The 16793-nt window shown below is 37.2% G+C and overlaps 1 protein-coding gene across 2 annotated transcripts in view; it reads left to right on the top strand.

Moving 5' to 3' along the window:
• Positions 1–16793, top strand: part of LOC126376528 (eyes absent homolog 2) — a 58098-nt gene that overhangs the window by 14925 nt on the left and 26380 nt on the right. For both annotated transcript variants that reach the window (XM_050023980.1, XM_050023979.1), the window contains exon 2: positions 7552–7817. In XM_050023980.1, the coding sequence (XP_049879937.1) occupies positions 7743–7817 (75 nt within the window). In that variant the 5' untranslated portion in view covers positions 7552–7742. The remainder of the gene's footprint in view (positions 1–7551; positions 7818–16793) is intronic.

The following is a 16793-nucleotide window of genomic DNA, read 5'->3' as shown; positions in this document are numbered from 1 at the left end:
AGAAAGCTAGTTAATAAAATAAGAAGCCTAGTTATAACCGTATAACAAAGAGAAAAACAATAGTACTTAATTGTCTTGAAAGCTTGCGACTAAACAGATCATACTTGTATCTCCCAATGCTGGTCATTCTTCTTTCGTGTGGATGACAATTCGAACAACGTAATTTATCAGCCCAATATGCTGCCACGGCAATAGCACGTGCGGAAGCGCTCATCAAGTCCTCCTGCGTGCAGGTTTCAGGGCACAGTGGGTATACGAATGCTGGGCATTGGCCTCCCCTTAAGCAACCGAAAGGGGTACGTAACATACTCCACCACGCTAGTCCAGTGCGGGTTGGTGGATGTATTTCTACTACATACAAAGTAAAGATTTTTCTTAATTCAATCACAAAATAATGTTACGCGACAAACTACTCGTACATTCGATTAATCGATTAATTTATGCCTAACATCGCGAGCTCTGGATTTTATCGATTTTATCTTCCGATCGTTTTGTCGAAGCGACCGGTTCGAGGCGTCCCGTACTGTGCCTCGTTTAGGCAAGATATTTAAAATACTCATAAATTATTAAATTATGAACGTAGAGTTACATACGTATTTTGTAATTAATGTTGTTTTTAAGCCAGTACGCATTCGCTCTTAAATGAAAAAATGTTTTCAAGAGATTTCATAAGAGTGTTTTTATCAATTGTTATGTAATTCGTGTTGAGGATAAGACTGTTATACTTAGTAGCATTATAGTGGCATTAAGTACTGATTATTAAATTAAGAATTTTAATTCACATCGGCAGCATTAGGTACCTACTGTTATAAATTGATCTGAACGAGGCACCATTCCAATCGTACAAGCAATTGATTTTAATTTGCTCGTAAACACAATCACATTATCGATTTTGTGAATCGATTTGACGTCCCTACACTGCCTGTGTGTACTGGCTGGTTTTATTTTTAACGCTTTTATTAAACAATTCGGTTTTAAATTAAATATTTGATGAAAAATATGTGAAGAGATGATTTAGGACGTATTTAATACGATTTATTAATGAAGTAGGTTCTCAATTCGTCGTTAAAATAATTAATATTTTTTATCTTTTACAACTAGGTAAAAGGTAGGCTAGGTAGTGGCGAGTCTCAGCTAACTACCGGGTCCACAGGTGGCGGATAGTGGAATACTCCTATAGTATGTAGGATAGCTGCGAATAAGGTGAATACCGAATAAGCAGTCCCGGACCGAGGCGGCAGGGCTATCAGGATGCGGGCGGGGTATCTATTGGCACAGGTATCTCCAGGAAAACTCGCACTATATCCAATGACGACCCTGTGACATGGCGAGCTAGCACCGCCATTAAATAAGTGCTTAGCCCTGGCAGAGGGAAGCAGCCTGCCAGCCCTTCATCAGGCGGACCTCGCGGTGAGGAAAATGGCTGAAGAAGGAGAATACCCATAGGCGGCAACGGAAACTGTTACCACTGGCTGTGGCACTGCGATCACCAACCCGTCGTTGCAGTCGTGGTGATTATTTGCTACAAACCCTTCCAAAGTACAAATGACCGACAAAACAAGCAAGCGACCCCGAGTTCCCAGCGCACCGTCACTCTCTGGTTCGAGCAGTAACCAGTTGAAACGGAGCAGGGGTGCGAAAAGTAATCACTGGGAGTTGACTAACTGCCGCAAACAATTATACATTGCGACTTATAATATCCAATCGCTATCGAATAACGATATGTTGACCTATTTAGAGTACGAATTGGCAAAAATCAAATGGGACATCCTAGGAATCTGTGAAATTAGAAGACAAGGTGAAGAAACCCTCAAACTGAAGTCCGGAAACCTATTTTATTATAAGGAAGGCCATAAAACTGGCGTGGGAGGTATAGGGTTCCTTGTTAATGAAAGACTTACAGACCAGGTCATAGAAATGAATAGCGTGTCGAATCGTGTTGCATATCTGAGATTACGTTTGTCATCTAAACACGAACTGAAGGTTATCCAGGCCTATGCACCTACCATGAAAAAAGATAATTATGAGGAAGTCGAGACCTTCTATGAGGATATATCCAGTGTACTTAATAAAGTGAAGACACATTACACAATGTTGATCGGAGACTTCAATGCTAGACTAGGGGAAAAGACATGTGATCAGGAAACGAGTATTGGAAACTATGGTCTAGGCATAAGAAACCCTCGCGGAGAAACTCTACTAAATTTTCTGCAGAACAACAACCTGTTTGCTATGAACACTTTCTATGCTAAGAAACCACAACGGAAGTGGACATGGCGACACCCAAATGGTGTAAACAAGAACGAATATGATTACATCATTACCGATAAAATGGGAATTATTAGGGATGTAACTGTGCTAAACCAATTTTCAACGGGCAGTGATCATCGATTGGTTCGGGCCTTCTGCACCTTTAACATCAAAAAGGAAAGGCGAAATCTCATATTTAAGAAGAAAACACCAAACGAAGATAAGATAGAGATACTAAGGCAAAACACCGTTCACTACAAGGACTATATCGACACACAGCTGCAAACAAATTCTACTGAACACATGACCATAGATGAACTCAACGATCATCTAATCGGAATAATGACCCTAGCTGCTGGAAGGATTACTCCGAATACTCCTTGCGCGAAAAATCAGAAACTCACTGCAGAGACATTATTGCTTATAGAACAGGGAAGGCAACACAGAACTGAAGGTAAAATCGATACACCTGAATACCACCAGATACAGCGTCGCGTAAAGAAACTTGTAAAACGGGACTTAAGGAATTACGAAGAAAGTGTTATCGAAGATACTATCGAGAAGAACAAAAGCAGAGGAGTGATGAAAGCAACACTGAGTATTGGGCGGAAGCAAATCTTCAAACTCTTTAATGAGAACGGAGATATTGTCAACAACCGTAACGAGCTCTTAGAGGTAGTTCAAAATTTCTATGAAAACCTCTATAAAAGCAAAGCTCAGAGTCCGTCAACTAGACCAGAACACCAGGAAAGACCATCAATATCAAATGTTGGTTCTGAGGATATCCCCGACATCACACTAGACGAGGTACACCTGGCGCTAAGCCAGATGAAAAACCGCAAAGCCCCTGGTGAGGACGGAGTTATTCCAGAGATGATAAAGAGCACAACGGACACTTTCAAATCTGCTCTTGCCTCACTATTCACAAAGTGTTTAATGGAAGCAACAGTACCACAGTCCTGGAATAATGCTGTCATTACCCTACTACATAAGAAAGGTGATATACGACGGCTTGAGAACTACAGACCGATCAGCCTGCTATCGCACGTCTACAAGCTCTTCACGCGGATAGTAGTGAACAGGTTAAAAAACAAACTAGATGGCTATCAACCGAGAGAACAGGCTGGTTTTCGAAGTGGCTACAGTACATGCGATCATCTCCAAGCTCTTAAAACAATGATTGAAAAGTGTAATGAGTACCAGATCCCGATCATCATTGCATTCATCGACTACGAAAAGGCATTCGACTCTGTCGAACCTTGGGCGGTCGAAAAAGCCCTTGCGGATTGTAGAATCGATGAACAATACATTTCCCTAATGAAACATCTACAGAGCAACGCTACAGCATGTGTGAGTCTGCACAAGAAGACCCAACAGTTCAGGCTGGGTAGAGGAGTACGCCAAGGGGACACTATCTCCCCAAAACTGTTTAATGCCGCACTTGAAAACGTCTTCAAAAATCTAGCCTGGGACAATATGGGCATAAACGTGGATGGAGAAAACCTTACCAATTTACGCTTCGCAGATGATTTGGTGATATTCTCAAGTAATATACCAGATATGTTGGTCATGCTCAATTCTTTGCAAAAGGAATCAGCTAAAGTTGGGCTAAAAATCAATGAGAGCAAAACTAAAATCATGACCAATATCCTTACCCACCAGTATTGTCTACCGGTTGAGGTCACGTCGGAGTATATCTACCTGGGGCATAAGATCACGCTAGGCAGCGAAAACCAAACCGCAGAAGTGGAGAAACGAGTCGCTCGGGCGTGGGCATCCTTCGGCGCCAACGCAAGTATATTACGTAGCAAGATGTCAATGCACTTAAAACGAAGAGTCTTTGAGCAATGTGTTCTGCCAGTATTCGTATACGGAGCCGAGACCATGACCCTAACTGAGAAATCCGCAGAGAATCTCCGTGTTGCTCAAAGAGCAATGGAAAGAGCTATGCTCGGCATTTCCTTACGGGACCGGAAGAGAAATACTTGGGTTCGATCTAAAACCAAGGTTAGGGATGTGGTAAAAGTAATTGCCGAACGCAAGTGGAGATGGGCGGGACACATTGCTCGAATGAGCAAGGAAAGATGGACCCGGAGATTGTTAGAGTGGCGCCCACGAGCATTCACAAGACCGAGAGGAAGACCACCAATGAGATGGAAGGACGACATTGTCCGGCACGCAGGATATGGCTGGATGTCGATAGCCCAGGATCGTCGGAAATGGAAAAACATGGAAGAGGCCTACGTCCAAAATTGGATATAAATTTAGGCTGATATAGATAGATAGATCTTTTACAACGGAATGGCACGTCGCACACGGATTATTTTTTGTTTTATAAAATTATCACCTACCAATGAATTATATACGCCAAGTTGATAGTCACTAAAATTAATGTTTCTTTAACAATAAGTAATCCTTACTCTACTAACCTTTTTGAAATTGAAAACAGCTTACTTCTTTGGAAAAGTACGCCTAAATTTAATTTGTTATCTCTTTCCATCCGATCGGTAGTTTATATAGGTGGTTCCCATTCGCACATAAAGTTCCTTCTCATGCATACCTAATCTAATATTTTCGATGTTGCGCCACCACCCACTGCGCAGGACCCGGCCATAGAATAAGGTGGCAACTCTTACCTGTCATATTTGGGACATCACTTCCATTATTTTATGCACTCCTGGTAGTTCGGTCGTGATTCTGTTACGTACAGTTATGAAAATTACTCTGTAAAATACGGAAATTATTGCGAGCCTTCGACTTGTTATGCGAATGATGGAGAATTCTGGTAGATAATAAGGAATTTGTTTTGTGTAGGTAATTTGTTGCTTTGTAGGCCATAACCATAATAAATACAATGTAAGGCTCAATGATTACGACATAATGTACGTACAAAGTTAACGATAACTATAAGTACCTAATGTTATTTTATTAAGCGGAAGCAATTTAACTATTTTACAAAGCAGTGATTGGTAGGTATTTGTGTTTTGAAATTACCTAATGTAACGTGTAGTGTGTGTTTTTGGTACCTACAATACAATCATCATTAGTCATTTGCCGAATCAACTTCATAATAAGTTCCCTAATTTGTGGGCACCCTCCGTTCCGTATCACGCAGCGCAGCCAACGCTACTGTTTATAGTCGTTTTGTTTCATTTGTGCCCAGAATATAAACAATATGGCCGCCAGTGACGTTTGTGACATAACTAAGGATGGGAAAGTTTTAGATTTCTTTCTAAAGGAACTGATTCATTTATCTATTAAATTCATAAGACACATGTACAAAAAAAAACAACTTATTTTTAAATTTAATTGAATTCGTAGTGGTTCCAATGCTCTTAGTTCATTCCACTTACGTGAGTGAATCATTCATTATAAATTCAGATAGGTTTGGATGATAAATTAGTAGGACTGTCATGACATGATTTATAATCCCTAGACTTCGATCAAATTTTAGGTATAAAGTGCCTATTTTTTTCTCATATTATAGAACGTAATGAATTATTAAAATGTATTTTTTTATCACAGGGCATAATCGTTTTCGAAACAATCTTCAAAAAATATTTAAAAAATAGCGGAATGTCTTATAAAACGTACATTTGACTCGGACCAAAAAAAAATACGTTAATAATACGTTCTTCATTGTGTTCTGATTTGAGAAAGAAAAGTAGACACCGCGCCTTATAAAATCTGTTTTAAAGTCTACCTAACATGTCAGTCCTATAAATTTATCATCCACAACACCAATCTGAATATAATGAATGACTCACTCAATTTTGTGAAATGAACTATGAGCTAAATGCATTGAAAGCGCTACGAATACGATAAAATTTAAAAAAAAAATGCTTGACAGATAACCTCACTTTTCTAGTGTTCCGAAAAAAATCATTAATTTGGTGTAATTTTGTGAATATTTCATAGTTTTTGCGTGTGACCGTAAAATATTGTTTATTTTATAGCTATATATGTCAGGTTAGTCGCGAAAAAGTAAAAAGATTGCGAGATTTCAGTGATTTTGTCGTTTGTTTACATTCTGGGCACAAATGAAACAAAATGACTATAACCCCCTGCCAGCCCAAAAACAAACACTTGTTTATGTTCCCCATTTTATTTTGTAACTCTCTTCTTAATATGGTAGCGTGGAATGGAACGTTAACGTCACGTTCTAAATTCAATTTTTATTTCTTCTTATTTGACTCGGTTAATTGAAATGGACAGTGTGGCTTCCAAGTTGTAAAAAGTAGCTCACTAGTACACAGAAGCAAGTATTTTTTGTTCGAATAAATTCAAAATGGTTACACAATAACGTTAGACTTCATTAGTTTAATAAAATCTTACATTGAGTTTACCAAATTCATTCACTGGGTAAAATATAAAATATCACAGTTATCAAATCTGGCGTCGATAAAAGGTACAGACGGTTTAAAAAGGCCACATTGAAGCAATTCATCTAAAAAAACTAAGTATATTGGATAATTTGTCATTTTTGGCAGAAGCTATGTTTAGTAGGTATCACTATAATGGCTATGATAACGTACAATAGCACATTATTCACCAAGGGAAGAAAGCGAGTGGGTTTGCGTCTGAGTGGGTTAGGTGGCAACTCGCACACATGGATAACTGGCCACTAATTTACGCTGGAATTAGCATAACACACAGGTTGGAAATAGATTGACATTTGCATACCTATTTAAGTTTCTACAAATTTCGGTAAACTAGTTGCAAAAGCGGGAGGATATGCATTTTCGTATACTTTTTCTTCCTGCGTTTTTGTACAACAGTATTGACAGTAATGTCCCCTTTTTAGAAAAGGAAGTATTCGCTTTCCTTGTAAATGTAGTTATGTCTTTAATCAAACCAAATAAAATATACTCTATTGCACAAAACTTAACAATGCTAATTGCTTAGTTATTTGTATTGCATAATGATAGGATATAAATAAATATTGTTATTAAAGGAAGTTACCGGAGCAACAGAAGCGGCAAGGTCTAAACTAGCTGTGACGCACAAAAAACGGTTCGTTCTCAATTACGTCAAAGTCGATTTGACAACTTGATGAACACGTTCTTGCTTCGACATTCGAATTTGACGGATCCATGTGGGTGGTCCGTCGGACTTGTAAATTTTTTATTTTGTTTTTATTTTTTCGTCCGCCATAGGGCGATGACTAACAAGCTTTCAATAACTAGCCACCAGCGTAGCGTAATAAACGTTTTTGACGGTCAAAATTAAAAGTGTATCTTTTTGTTTTCTGCGAAGTCAAAGCCGAAGTGGCTTGTTCAATTTTGATACTTTTTTTACTAGGTCGTGAAAACTATGGATTGTGAAGCCACATTGCATAAAAAATCGAAACACGCAAACGCGTTGCGCCGCTCAAAGACGAAACGATAAGCGCAAAATGGCCGTTCGAAAAGATTTTCCCGCTCAAAGAACTGTCAAAGTGAGATTGGCGTGTGGAGTGTGAGTGCGTTCGGAATGGTCGGCGCCGGAGCGACATGGTGACACTAATGCCGTGTAGCTACCTCGGTGGCACTTCGCCACGCTGCAGCTTGGACCACGCCGAGCCTAAGGTCAGAATATTGAAATGCCCTCAATCACACATAATGCTATGAATTTGAACTCTTTCTTCTGAAGATAAAGTGTCTTTCACTCATACATTTAAATACCTAAATCTAGTCACAAGTTAAAGCACATAAACAATGTAGTCACAAGTTTCTGAAACTTCTTTTCATTTATTAATAGGTACGCGATTTCCTTTTGACAGAGAATCGGAACTATTCTCTCATTTTTATTAACTCCGTAAATAACTGAACTAAATGACAACAGGATTTTGTAAGGTATGTTTATTTGCTAGAACATGGTCATATAATTAACCGGGTGAGAGCCATCAGCGCCAGAACCCCCCTCTTTTGTCCGGCCAAGTAGTCCAATAGGTGGTCAAATACAGGGTGTACATAGGCTTTTTCTCTCCATAAATAGATACATAATATATATTCTAACAAAAACCAAAAGGTGAGGTAGAAAACTATATAAAAGAATATTGAAAATATCAGTACAGATAATAAGCCTTTAGAAAGAGTTCAAATTTTCATAGCCATTTCCGAACAAACCACTGTTCAAGAAACTTTGTGATTGAAGTGTTAACCCCAGCACAAAATGCACCTTGAGTAGTAGCACCAGTGCACCCTTTGTTCACGCATGACTGTCATAATTGCATGGTTGTGTGCATTCCTTCCAATATTGCACGTTTTGCATGTACTTTTAAGTTTCTGTTCCCGTGTGTATACCGTTTAAATGGTAACAAGGTTGATAGTTACAACAACACTAAGAACCTTCTTACCATTCATATTGTAAGATAGAAAAGACTCGATCGACCTAATATCGACTGATACATCACTATGCTCATAAACGTCACAACACTAGCTTACGTAATTTGAGAGATCTAATTCTTACCGCGGATTGAGACGATTGTAAAATGTTATCTTATTGAAATATAATCACTAATTGTACTGAACTGGGGAGTAAAATGGCCACATCGAAGCAATTCAACTAAGAGAGCAATATTGCTATTTGACATTTGTTTGCATTGCGCACTTACTTTTATATGCGCAAATGTCAAATTGCAACATTGCTTTCTTAGATGTGGCCATTTTAATCCCCCTAGTCGTTCTGTTTAATAATATATAGGATTAATAAATAAAATAAAGGTCAGGTTGTCAAAAGAGGCCACATTGAATCATTTAATTAAAAATTAAAACCAATTCTGCTACTAAACATTTACTTGACATCTCCTTAGCAAACTTTCAAAATGAGAAATTTTCATATTATGAATCACAATGACGTTCGCAATGCTGACGGCCCATAATAGGAAAATAGAATTATTCACCAAAAGTATCCTTTTTATTAGCATTCTGTTTTTGGCTAATGTAGTATTTACTTTTATAGTATTTTTGATAATACCTAAACATCGATCAATATATTGGTAGATGCACAGTTCCATACAAAATTAAACAAAATATTGTTCATATTCAATGCGTACGACTTCAAAAAAGTCTTAAAGTGTTGAACGCTTTAATTTAATTTAAACCATAAGTAACTGAGATAACTATTAAAATACACCCGTGTTAGGATCGTTACATAATACCAAATAAAACAGCTGTCTGCAGAATGCTTACTCAAAGTAATTTCGCCACATCAATCGCAGACCATACCAATTACTCGAGGTGTCCATCGTAACTAACACCAAATTTTATCGTTCGAACACACAAACATACGTACGGACAAACTGTTTATGTTTTCCATGCTGAACGGAGCTCGGGCTCGGGTTACCCATTCATACGTTAATCTTTAGGGGCCATTAAAAAGTCGTAATACATTGAGTTGGTGTCATGGCGTACCTACGGGACAGAGCGTCGTTAGCCACCTGATACCAAGCTATCATAATCGTGAAGAGTTCGTTTTCAGGCGAGGAACGTCCATCGTTCAAATTTGGAATGCGGCCACAGATTAAATAATAATTAGTGCGAGCGGGAACAATGTGCGTAGATAAAAAAGGTTGTGTGAACAATCTCGTGATTGTGTCAATTTAGAAGTGCAAAGTTTGATGTGTCTGGATAGATAAACGTGTTGATTAGTGAAATTGCCTTTTTAAATGAAAAAAGAAGGTATTTAAACATACTGATACAATGCTCATTAATCTCGTCTACTACATTAGTATAACATTACGCCTGTATCCCCGAAGGGGTAGGCAGAGGAGGGTGTATAGTATATTTTATAGTATATTATCAATCTTATGTCCATTTTCAGGTATTAAATAAAACTCTAACGTTAAATAACTACTTATAATAAAATGGCTGTCACTAACTTACAGTTTCGCTTACAATGATAAAATAAATATCAACAGTAATAGGCACTATTACAAAACAACAACAAGCGTTTAAAAAAGAAAGTAAAGGTATGGAAAACATGAAGCCACCCAGGGCTAACAGCAATAAAACGAATTTGTTCAACTTGATAGCTAACACGATGCGATTTATCGACCAAGATGTCTCTGTTGATACACCTTAAATTGTAAGCCCTTACAACTGCTATAGGTCTTAAGTCTTAACTCAAAAGTCAATGCCAATCTGCCAACGAAAACATACTTATTATTCCCGCCTTTTTCGAAGGCAAATAAGTGATTACAATCGTTTGTTATCTGAAAACTGAAATGAGGATAAAGATATACAGTTCATTCGCGCTAGATAAGGATAGATATAGTCGTGTTCTTCAGGCGACAGTGCACTTTATCAGAGCTATACTCCTCATGTTTCATGTCGCCCTGGTAATTCGCGTTGCAAGTGTCAGCTAAAAAGACCTAAGTGACATTTCAAAGAAGTGACAAAAGGAATTTAAAACATTGTAAAGGTGTTTCTCACATTTATTCGAAGTTATCGTGATTTAAAAACAAAACACACGTACAAAACAAAACTGCATCGCATGAGACAAATTACAAACATGTTAAAGTAAAACAATAAAAAATGTGTAGCGCCATTAAAATAAATCACTATTAAAATTGACATTTCACGCGATGACTCAAAAAAACTACCAATCGAATTAATATCACACCAATATGGGAGTATCTTTGGTATTATCAACGATAACCGGGGGACCATAAATATGGCTGACGATAAATTTGAAAATTTATTTCGTAAAGGAGCAGGACGGGGCGAGGCAGGAGTCCCTGGCCATAAATATAAAGTGAGATAAAACAATAAACGAATTACAGATAAATAAAAGGAACGTTTTGTCTCGTTGCGTGTTTAGGGGATACAGGCTGTTCTAATTTCACTTTATTACTTGTCAAGTTGTCACATTAAAACTTGTAGTCATAAACAATGCGCAGTTGCTAACACATTGATGATAAAAGAAACTTATAGAGGCTTTGAAAAAACAAATAGGTGACTAGGTACATTAGCTAAAAAGGATTTTTATTTTTTTGAACAATTGAATGCACAACAACTAGACCAGGTATGTTATGCAACAGACAACCACTGTCATACGAACAAACAACACAAAGACAAATTCTAAAACGAAAATAACTGATCGTCCTTCAGGACTTGCAGGTCGATGAATAACTAAATAGAGAAAGAACCAAGAGCTCAGAGGGTCTAATATACTTAACCATAACATAAAAGAATGGACGTGAATTAAAACAGCCTGTGTTACAAACGATCCCAAACCGCGCAAGCGCGTTGTCGCCGCGTAAAACGTATAAATTAAGCGCGCTATCGCGAGATCGGCCGGCCTCACACCTCGAATGGAATGCGCCTTGTGATTTACGCTCTTTCTCATGTGCGCTGCAAAGCTTATGCTTTCCTGGTAATGTCGGATCCCCCTGTAATTGGTGTTCTAGGATGCTAGGAGGTAGATCGTATGGAATGTAGGTACTTATTATTATTTTGGGTACACTTTAACTAATCGGTTGATATCTATTAATAGGTACAGTAATGTAAGTAGTAAGTAAATAAATCATACGAAGTTCCAATACAAAGGATGGCATAGCATCGACTAGTCCTAACTGTCATCTAACGTGATAGACTTTATAGGATACATAAAAGGGAACACAAACAGCAGCGAGTTGACTTCAGGAGACTTCAAATTCTGCCCAGCTGCCCATTCCAAACTCCTGTCGGAATCTATAGTATGAGAAAAATACTTAAATATTTTTTGGGGAACTTCCAAACAAATTCTGCTACCCTGGTACTATATGAACTTTACAATAGTTATCGAGGTTGTTGACAAGGCAACATTATTAACAAGTGGTTGTATGAAAAATACCAGGAGTACATGACTTTCTGAAGGTTCAGAACACTTACGTTACGACGAAACAATGACACTTTTTTTTTAAATAGATCTTCCAATAATGACACTACTTACTGATAATTAACTCGAAACACGCATTATTAAAATGCTCCCTAATTAACAACCGATTAACAAGCACCTAATAACATAGAGATCTTTACCCCAAGTCCGTATATCAATCAGACGAGGAGGCGCCATTTTCGAGCCGTTAAATAAATTTGAGTCGATTTTATTAATGTTGTTGCCTTAATCTTTATATCTTGGACGTTTAGGAGTCTTATTATTTATACGTGTGTTTTATCTGGAATCTCTTGGGATTGGTGACCGTTACAATATAACGTTCTGGCATTTTGGTAGGCTTGTTTCGAGATAGAAGAGTTTGATCGGAGTAGTCTCATAAAATATGTATCGTAGTACCGGGGATTTGTAATTATTTTTGAGCTGAACGCCCACTGTCAGATTGCTCAAACGCTTTAATGATATTATAAGCTAAGCAGCTATGTGTATAATCTATATAGATATCTACACGATCGCGCTAAAAGTTGATAGTATCTAAGCCCCCTTTACTAATAAGAAATTCTTTAAAGTCTAATTAATAGGTATTTTGAATTGATATTTTTATACTGTTAAATATACCTACTCTAGGCGCATGATTACTACACACACACACACACACACACACACACACACACATTATTCTAGGTAGGTATCTACTTACGACCGTGGTTAGATTACCATTTTTTAACACATTAATTTTTTCTTGAAATTCTAACATGTAAAACAATTTTAAAAAAAACATAAAGGGAATATTCGTTATATACTTTTTTTAATCCACATATTTAAACGTATCTACTAGGAAAACATAAATTACGAGCAGCCAACCTAATCAAATGTAACAAGCGTAAAATCTGTACATAATCACGATTCCGTCGGGGTCGATTCTCAAATCGGTGGACATATAAAATTTATCGCCATTCAGAAATTGAGACGCGAAGCGCGAGACACATAACCCCGCTAGACTTGACGACATTCGTGATTTGAATACAGCATTAAATTAAGTCAGACACTCTGACATTTTTATTATGTCATGTAACTAGTAACTACTTACTAACAAAAATAAACATTTAAAAAAAAAGCTTACTTTTGTTACCGTATTTTAAACTGAGATCTCTTTACAAGTAAAAATAATTATCGGTAAAATGTTTTCGATTGCAACTAAAAAGCAAAATCGAATAATTATCATCTTACAATACTCATCGTAGTAAAACTATAAAACGCAGTTTGAAAATAATCCCTACAATTATATAAATAGACAAAGAAGTCATTAGATCGGGTGGGATCGAATTTACAAGATAAATATACAAGATAAGTGCCAATAGCGCTAAACAACTTGCCAACCTAAACAAATAAAAATGAAACAACGATAGTTATCGATTGCTGGTTATTTTCACAGCAATCGTTAGACATCGCTAAAAATCGATGTAACCATTCAATTTTTACAAACACACAAGCACACAATAGTCTACACTGGGACAAAGGTAAATTATAAAATATTAATATTAGAAGTCTAAGACGAATCATAACCCTGAGTATTCATATACGGTGTCACTAGCACCATGTACACACAATAGTCTAGACTGGGTCAAAGAATTATAAAATATTAATCTTAGAAGTAGCCAGTCGAAGACGATGAAAATTCAATCTCATTTCTCTTTTTGACTGATTTACGAATTTCAAAAAGTACGACGTTTGACCATTAATGACATCATATGTGTATATTTTCACACACACTGCATAGAAATGTATCGTTTCGACGTTTCGTAAAAAATATCTCCTTTGACTATATTAGGCTCTCCTCTAGTCTATTATAAAGATGCACTGTTATAAATGATAATATCATAATATTTATCAGTAATAATGTTTAGATCAGCTAGTTTCCTGACGGCCGATTTCTCGATATGTCAGATAGTGTCCATTTGTAAAAACACAATGTAGAATTGGCTTGTGTAGTTAGGGCGTGTAGAGTTAGAAAGTTGGCTCTACTTACTTTTATAAGCGTTAACGTCAAATTACACCGTCAATATCAAAACGAAAGGTCAATATTGCTTCTTAAGATGATTTGCTTTAATGTGGCCTTTTCAACTCCCCTGATAACTTTTTGATATTGCGATCGATATGATCTCGCCTGGGCAAAATTTTTCATGAAAATGTTTTTGGTAGGATTCCATTGACAAATAATTTATTCGTTTATTGAAAAGACTGTTCCAAGTTCAAACTTTAACTGTCAATAAGAGTTATAGCGATGTGCATTTTGCGCGGTATCGTTAGAAATCGCATAAAATCTCTTGTTTATTGATAACAGAATGTTTACACAAAGCCTGTGAGCTGTGAGTCACTCACTTAACGATTACGCCCACTCTACTCTAGACCTACGATCTACCTTTGGAACTACTTATTGTGCAAAGGTATACAGGATGTTAGTGACACTGTAACGAAACCTTTGAGGCATGATTCAGATCATGATTTTAGAATCATCAACTCAACAACCAACAACTCAACAACAACACAACAACTCAACTCAACTTAGGTTGATATCAAGTGTAATTTTCCGTCGTAAAAGTATAGAACTACAAATAATTAACAAGAAAATTCCACTTGATATTAACTGAGAATTATTAGCCGAATCATAACCCTGAGTATTCGGTACGGTCTCACTAACATCTTGTATGTATAATGATTAAAATAATAAGCCTTTATTTAGCTTCGATAGGTATTGTACTTTCTATGCTTGTCCAAGCACAGTGTAACGACTAAATAGCATATTATAATCACCGAAGTCACTTTATCAAAACTAAATTGTGAGTTTTTGCATCGTTTTACCACCTCAGCCGTGTAGGTATTCTAGCGACGTTGTAGTGTTTGTAGGATAAGGGAACTAAAATAATAAAATAAACCCGAACCTGACAAATCTTCAGGTTAAGTAAACGGACCTTGTAAAAACGGGATAACGCCAGGGAGATGATAATCTTGACTATAAATATATCTGTTATGACCCTACATCGAAAATAACATACATACATAAACTCACGCCCGTAATCCCTAATGGGGTGGGCAGAGCCACAAGTAATCAAGGACAAAATGCAGCCACTGTTGATACGATGTCGTAAGCTGGATGTGATGAACCTTATGGTGATAAGGGATCAGCCTATCGCCCATAACATTAGTCCATCATGTTAGATGACACAATCCCTCTGTCGGTTTTTACGACATGCCCGGGAAGACAAGCAGCTGAACGTTTTCTATGTTTTTTATTTGCTCCCAGAACAGCATAGAAGCAACATCGAAAATAAACAATTTTGATTATACATTTAGAACTACAGAAATTGAATCTCCAATAAATTTTCTGTTTCAAATCTTTCTTACTTCAATTCGAATCAAGTACTTAAATAATACTATTCTATTCCTATTTTTTTTTGACAAGTTCGGCGTTGAATAAGAACTGAATTTGACCACAGGTGAAAACTACAGATCAATTAAAAAGCAATAAAAGGTTCCCAATGATTCATCAGATGGTTTACCCAAATGAGTGTGTTCAACAATGCAAGACCATTCTCCACACACAATGAGTTTCTAAGAAGGACACAGATGTTTGAAAAAATATGTCGCTCAATGCGCGATGCGGCTAGTAATCGCTTTCATAGGAGTTTGAATGTTACATCCATCCATATATAAGTACATTCACAAACGAACGCCTGCTATACAGGGTTTTCTTTTTTTTAAAGCTGGCTGGCTGGTTTTTCATGCACTTTATCACTGCGAGCTGTAAGATCTATTGTGATCGCTGACTTATACGTATTAGATATTTGAGCGCCTCAGTCATTACGTATCCCCCAAAGATGACACAACTCTTGCCCATCAGGAGCTCATACCCCCTAGTATGTGAAGGGAGGTTTCAGTTTCCTTGCGTCAGAATCTGCGCAACTTAAAGTCCTTTAGCCCCAAAGTGGTCATGCGGTTATTAAGGCTGCAATGTAGAGGGCTCTCACCAAGCTGCGTGAGATGTTCCTTCGCATTCTTCTTTCCTACGTGGTTCTTAAATTTCTGTAAGCTTCTAGTGTATGTCTTATCGAAATCAATTACTTACATTAAAATAAATAATTGATCTCTCACTCTAATTCAGTGTCTGATTGTACGAAAAGGTAAGAAGATTCCGGGCTTCGAAAGGCGCGTTGGTCCCGGGCACTAGCCATCACCTCCAACAACCCACTAAAGCAGCGTAGTGGAGAATGCTCTATATCCCCTCCGGTTAATTGAGAGGCCCAGCAATGGGACGTTTATGGGCTATAAACCTATGTAAATTATACAATTAATAGTTGGCGTTTTAGGTAAGTACTCGTAATAATGAGTTTCCAATTGAGCACATCAATAATTTTGCTTGTAGTGTATATGTAGTATTATTATATCTAGCATGTGTTTTAGTAGTGTAATAGATAGAGGATGGAGTACTGGCAATATACGGTCACGAGCATTAATGTGTATACACTTTGGTACCATGTCACATTAACTTTTTTGACAAATTGAACTGTAAGTCTTGCTAAATGTCTAATATGTTAGTGCGACAGAGTCCTAAAGTGGGTACATTATATTGCTCATGACTGTACATGCCTAACATAAACACAATATTTATTAGCATTCATAACACT

Source organism: Pectinophora gossypiella, chromosome 21, assembly GCF_024362695.1.
Source record: "Pectinophora gossypiella chromosome 21, ilPecGoss1.1, whole genome shotgun sequence".
Lineage (NCBI taxonomy): Eukaryota > Metazoa > Arthropoda > Insecta > Lepidoptera > Gelechiidae > Pectinophora > Pectinophora gossypiella.
The sequence above is the reverse complement of the archived record's forward strand: the minus strand, read 5'-3'. Positions and strand labels throughout refer to the sequence as shown.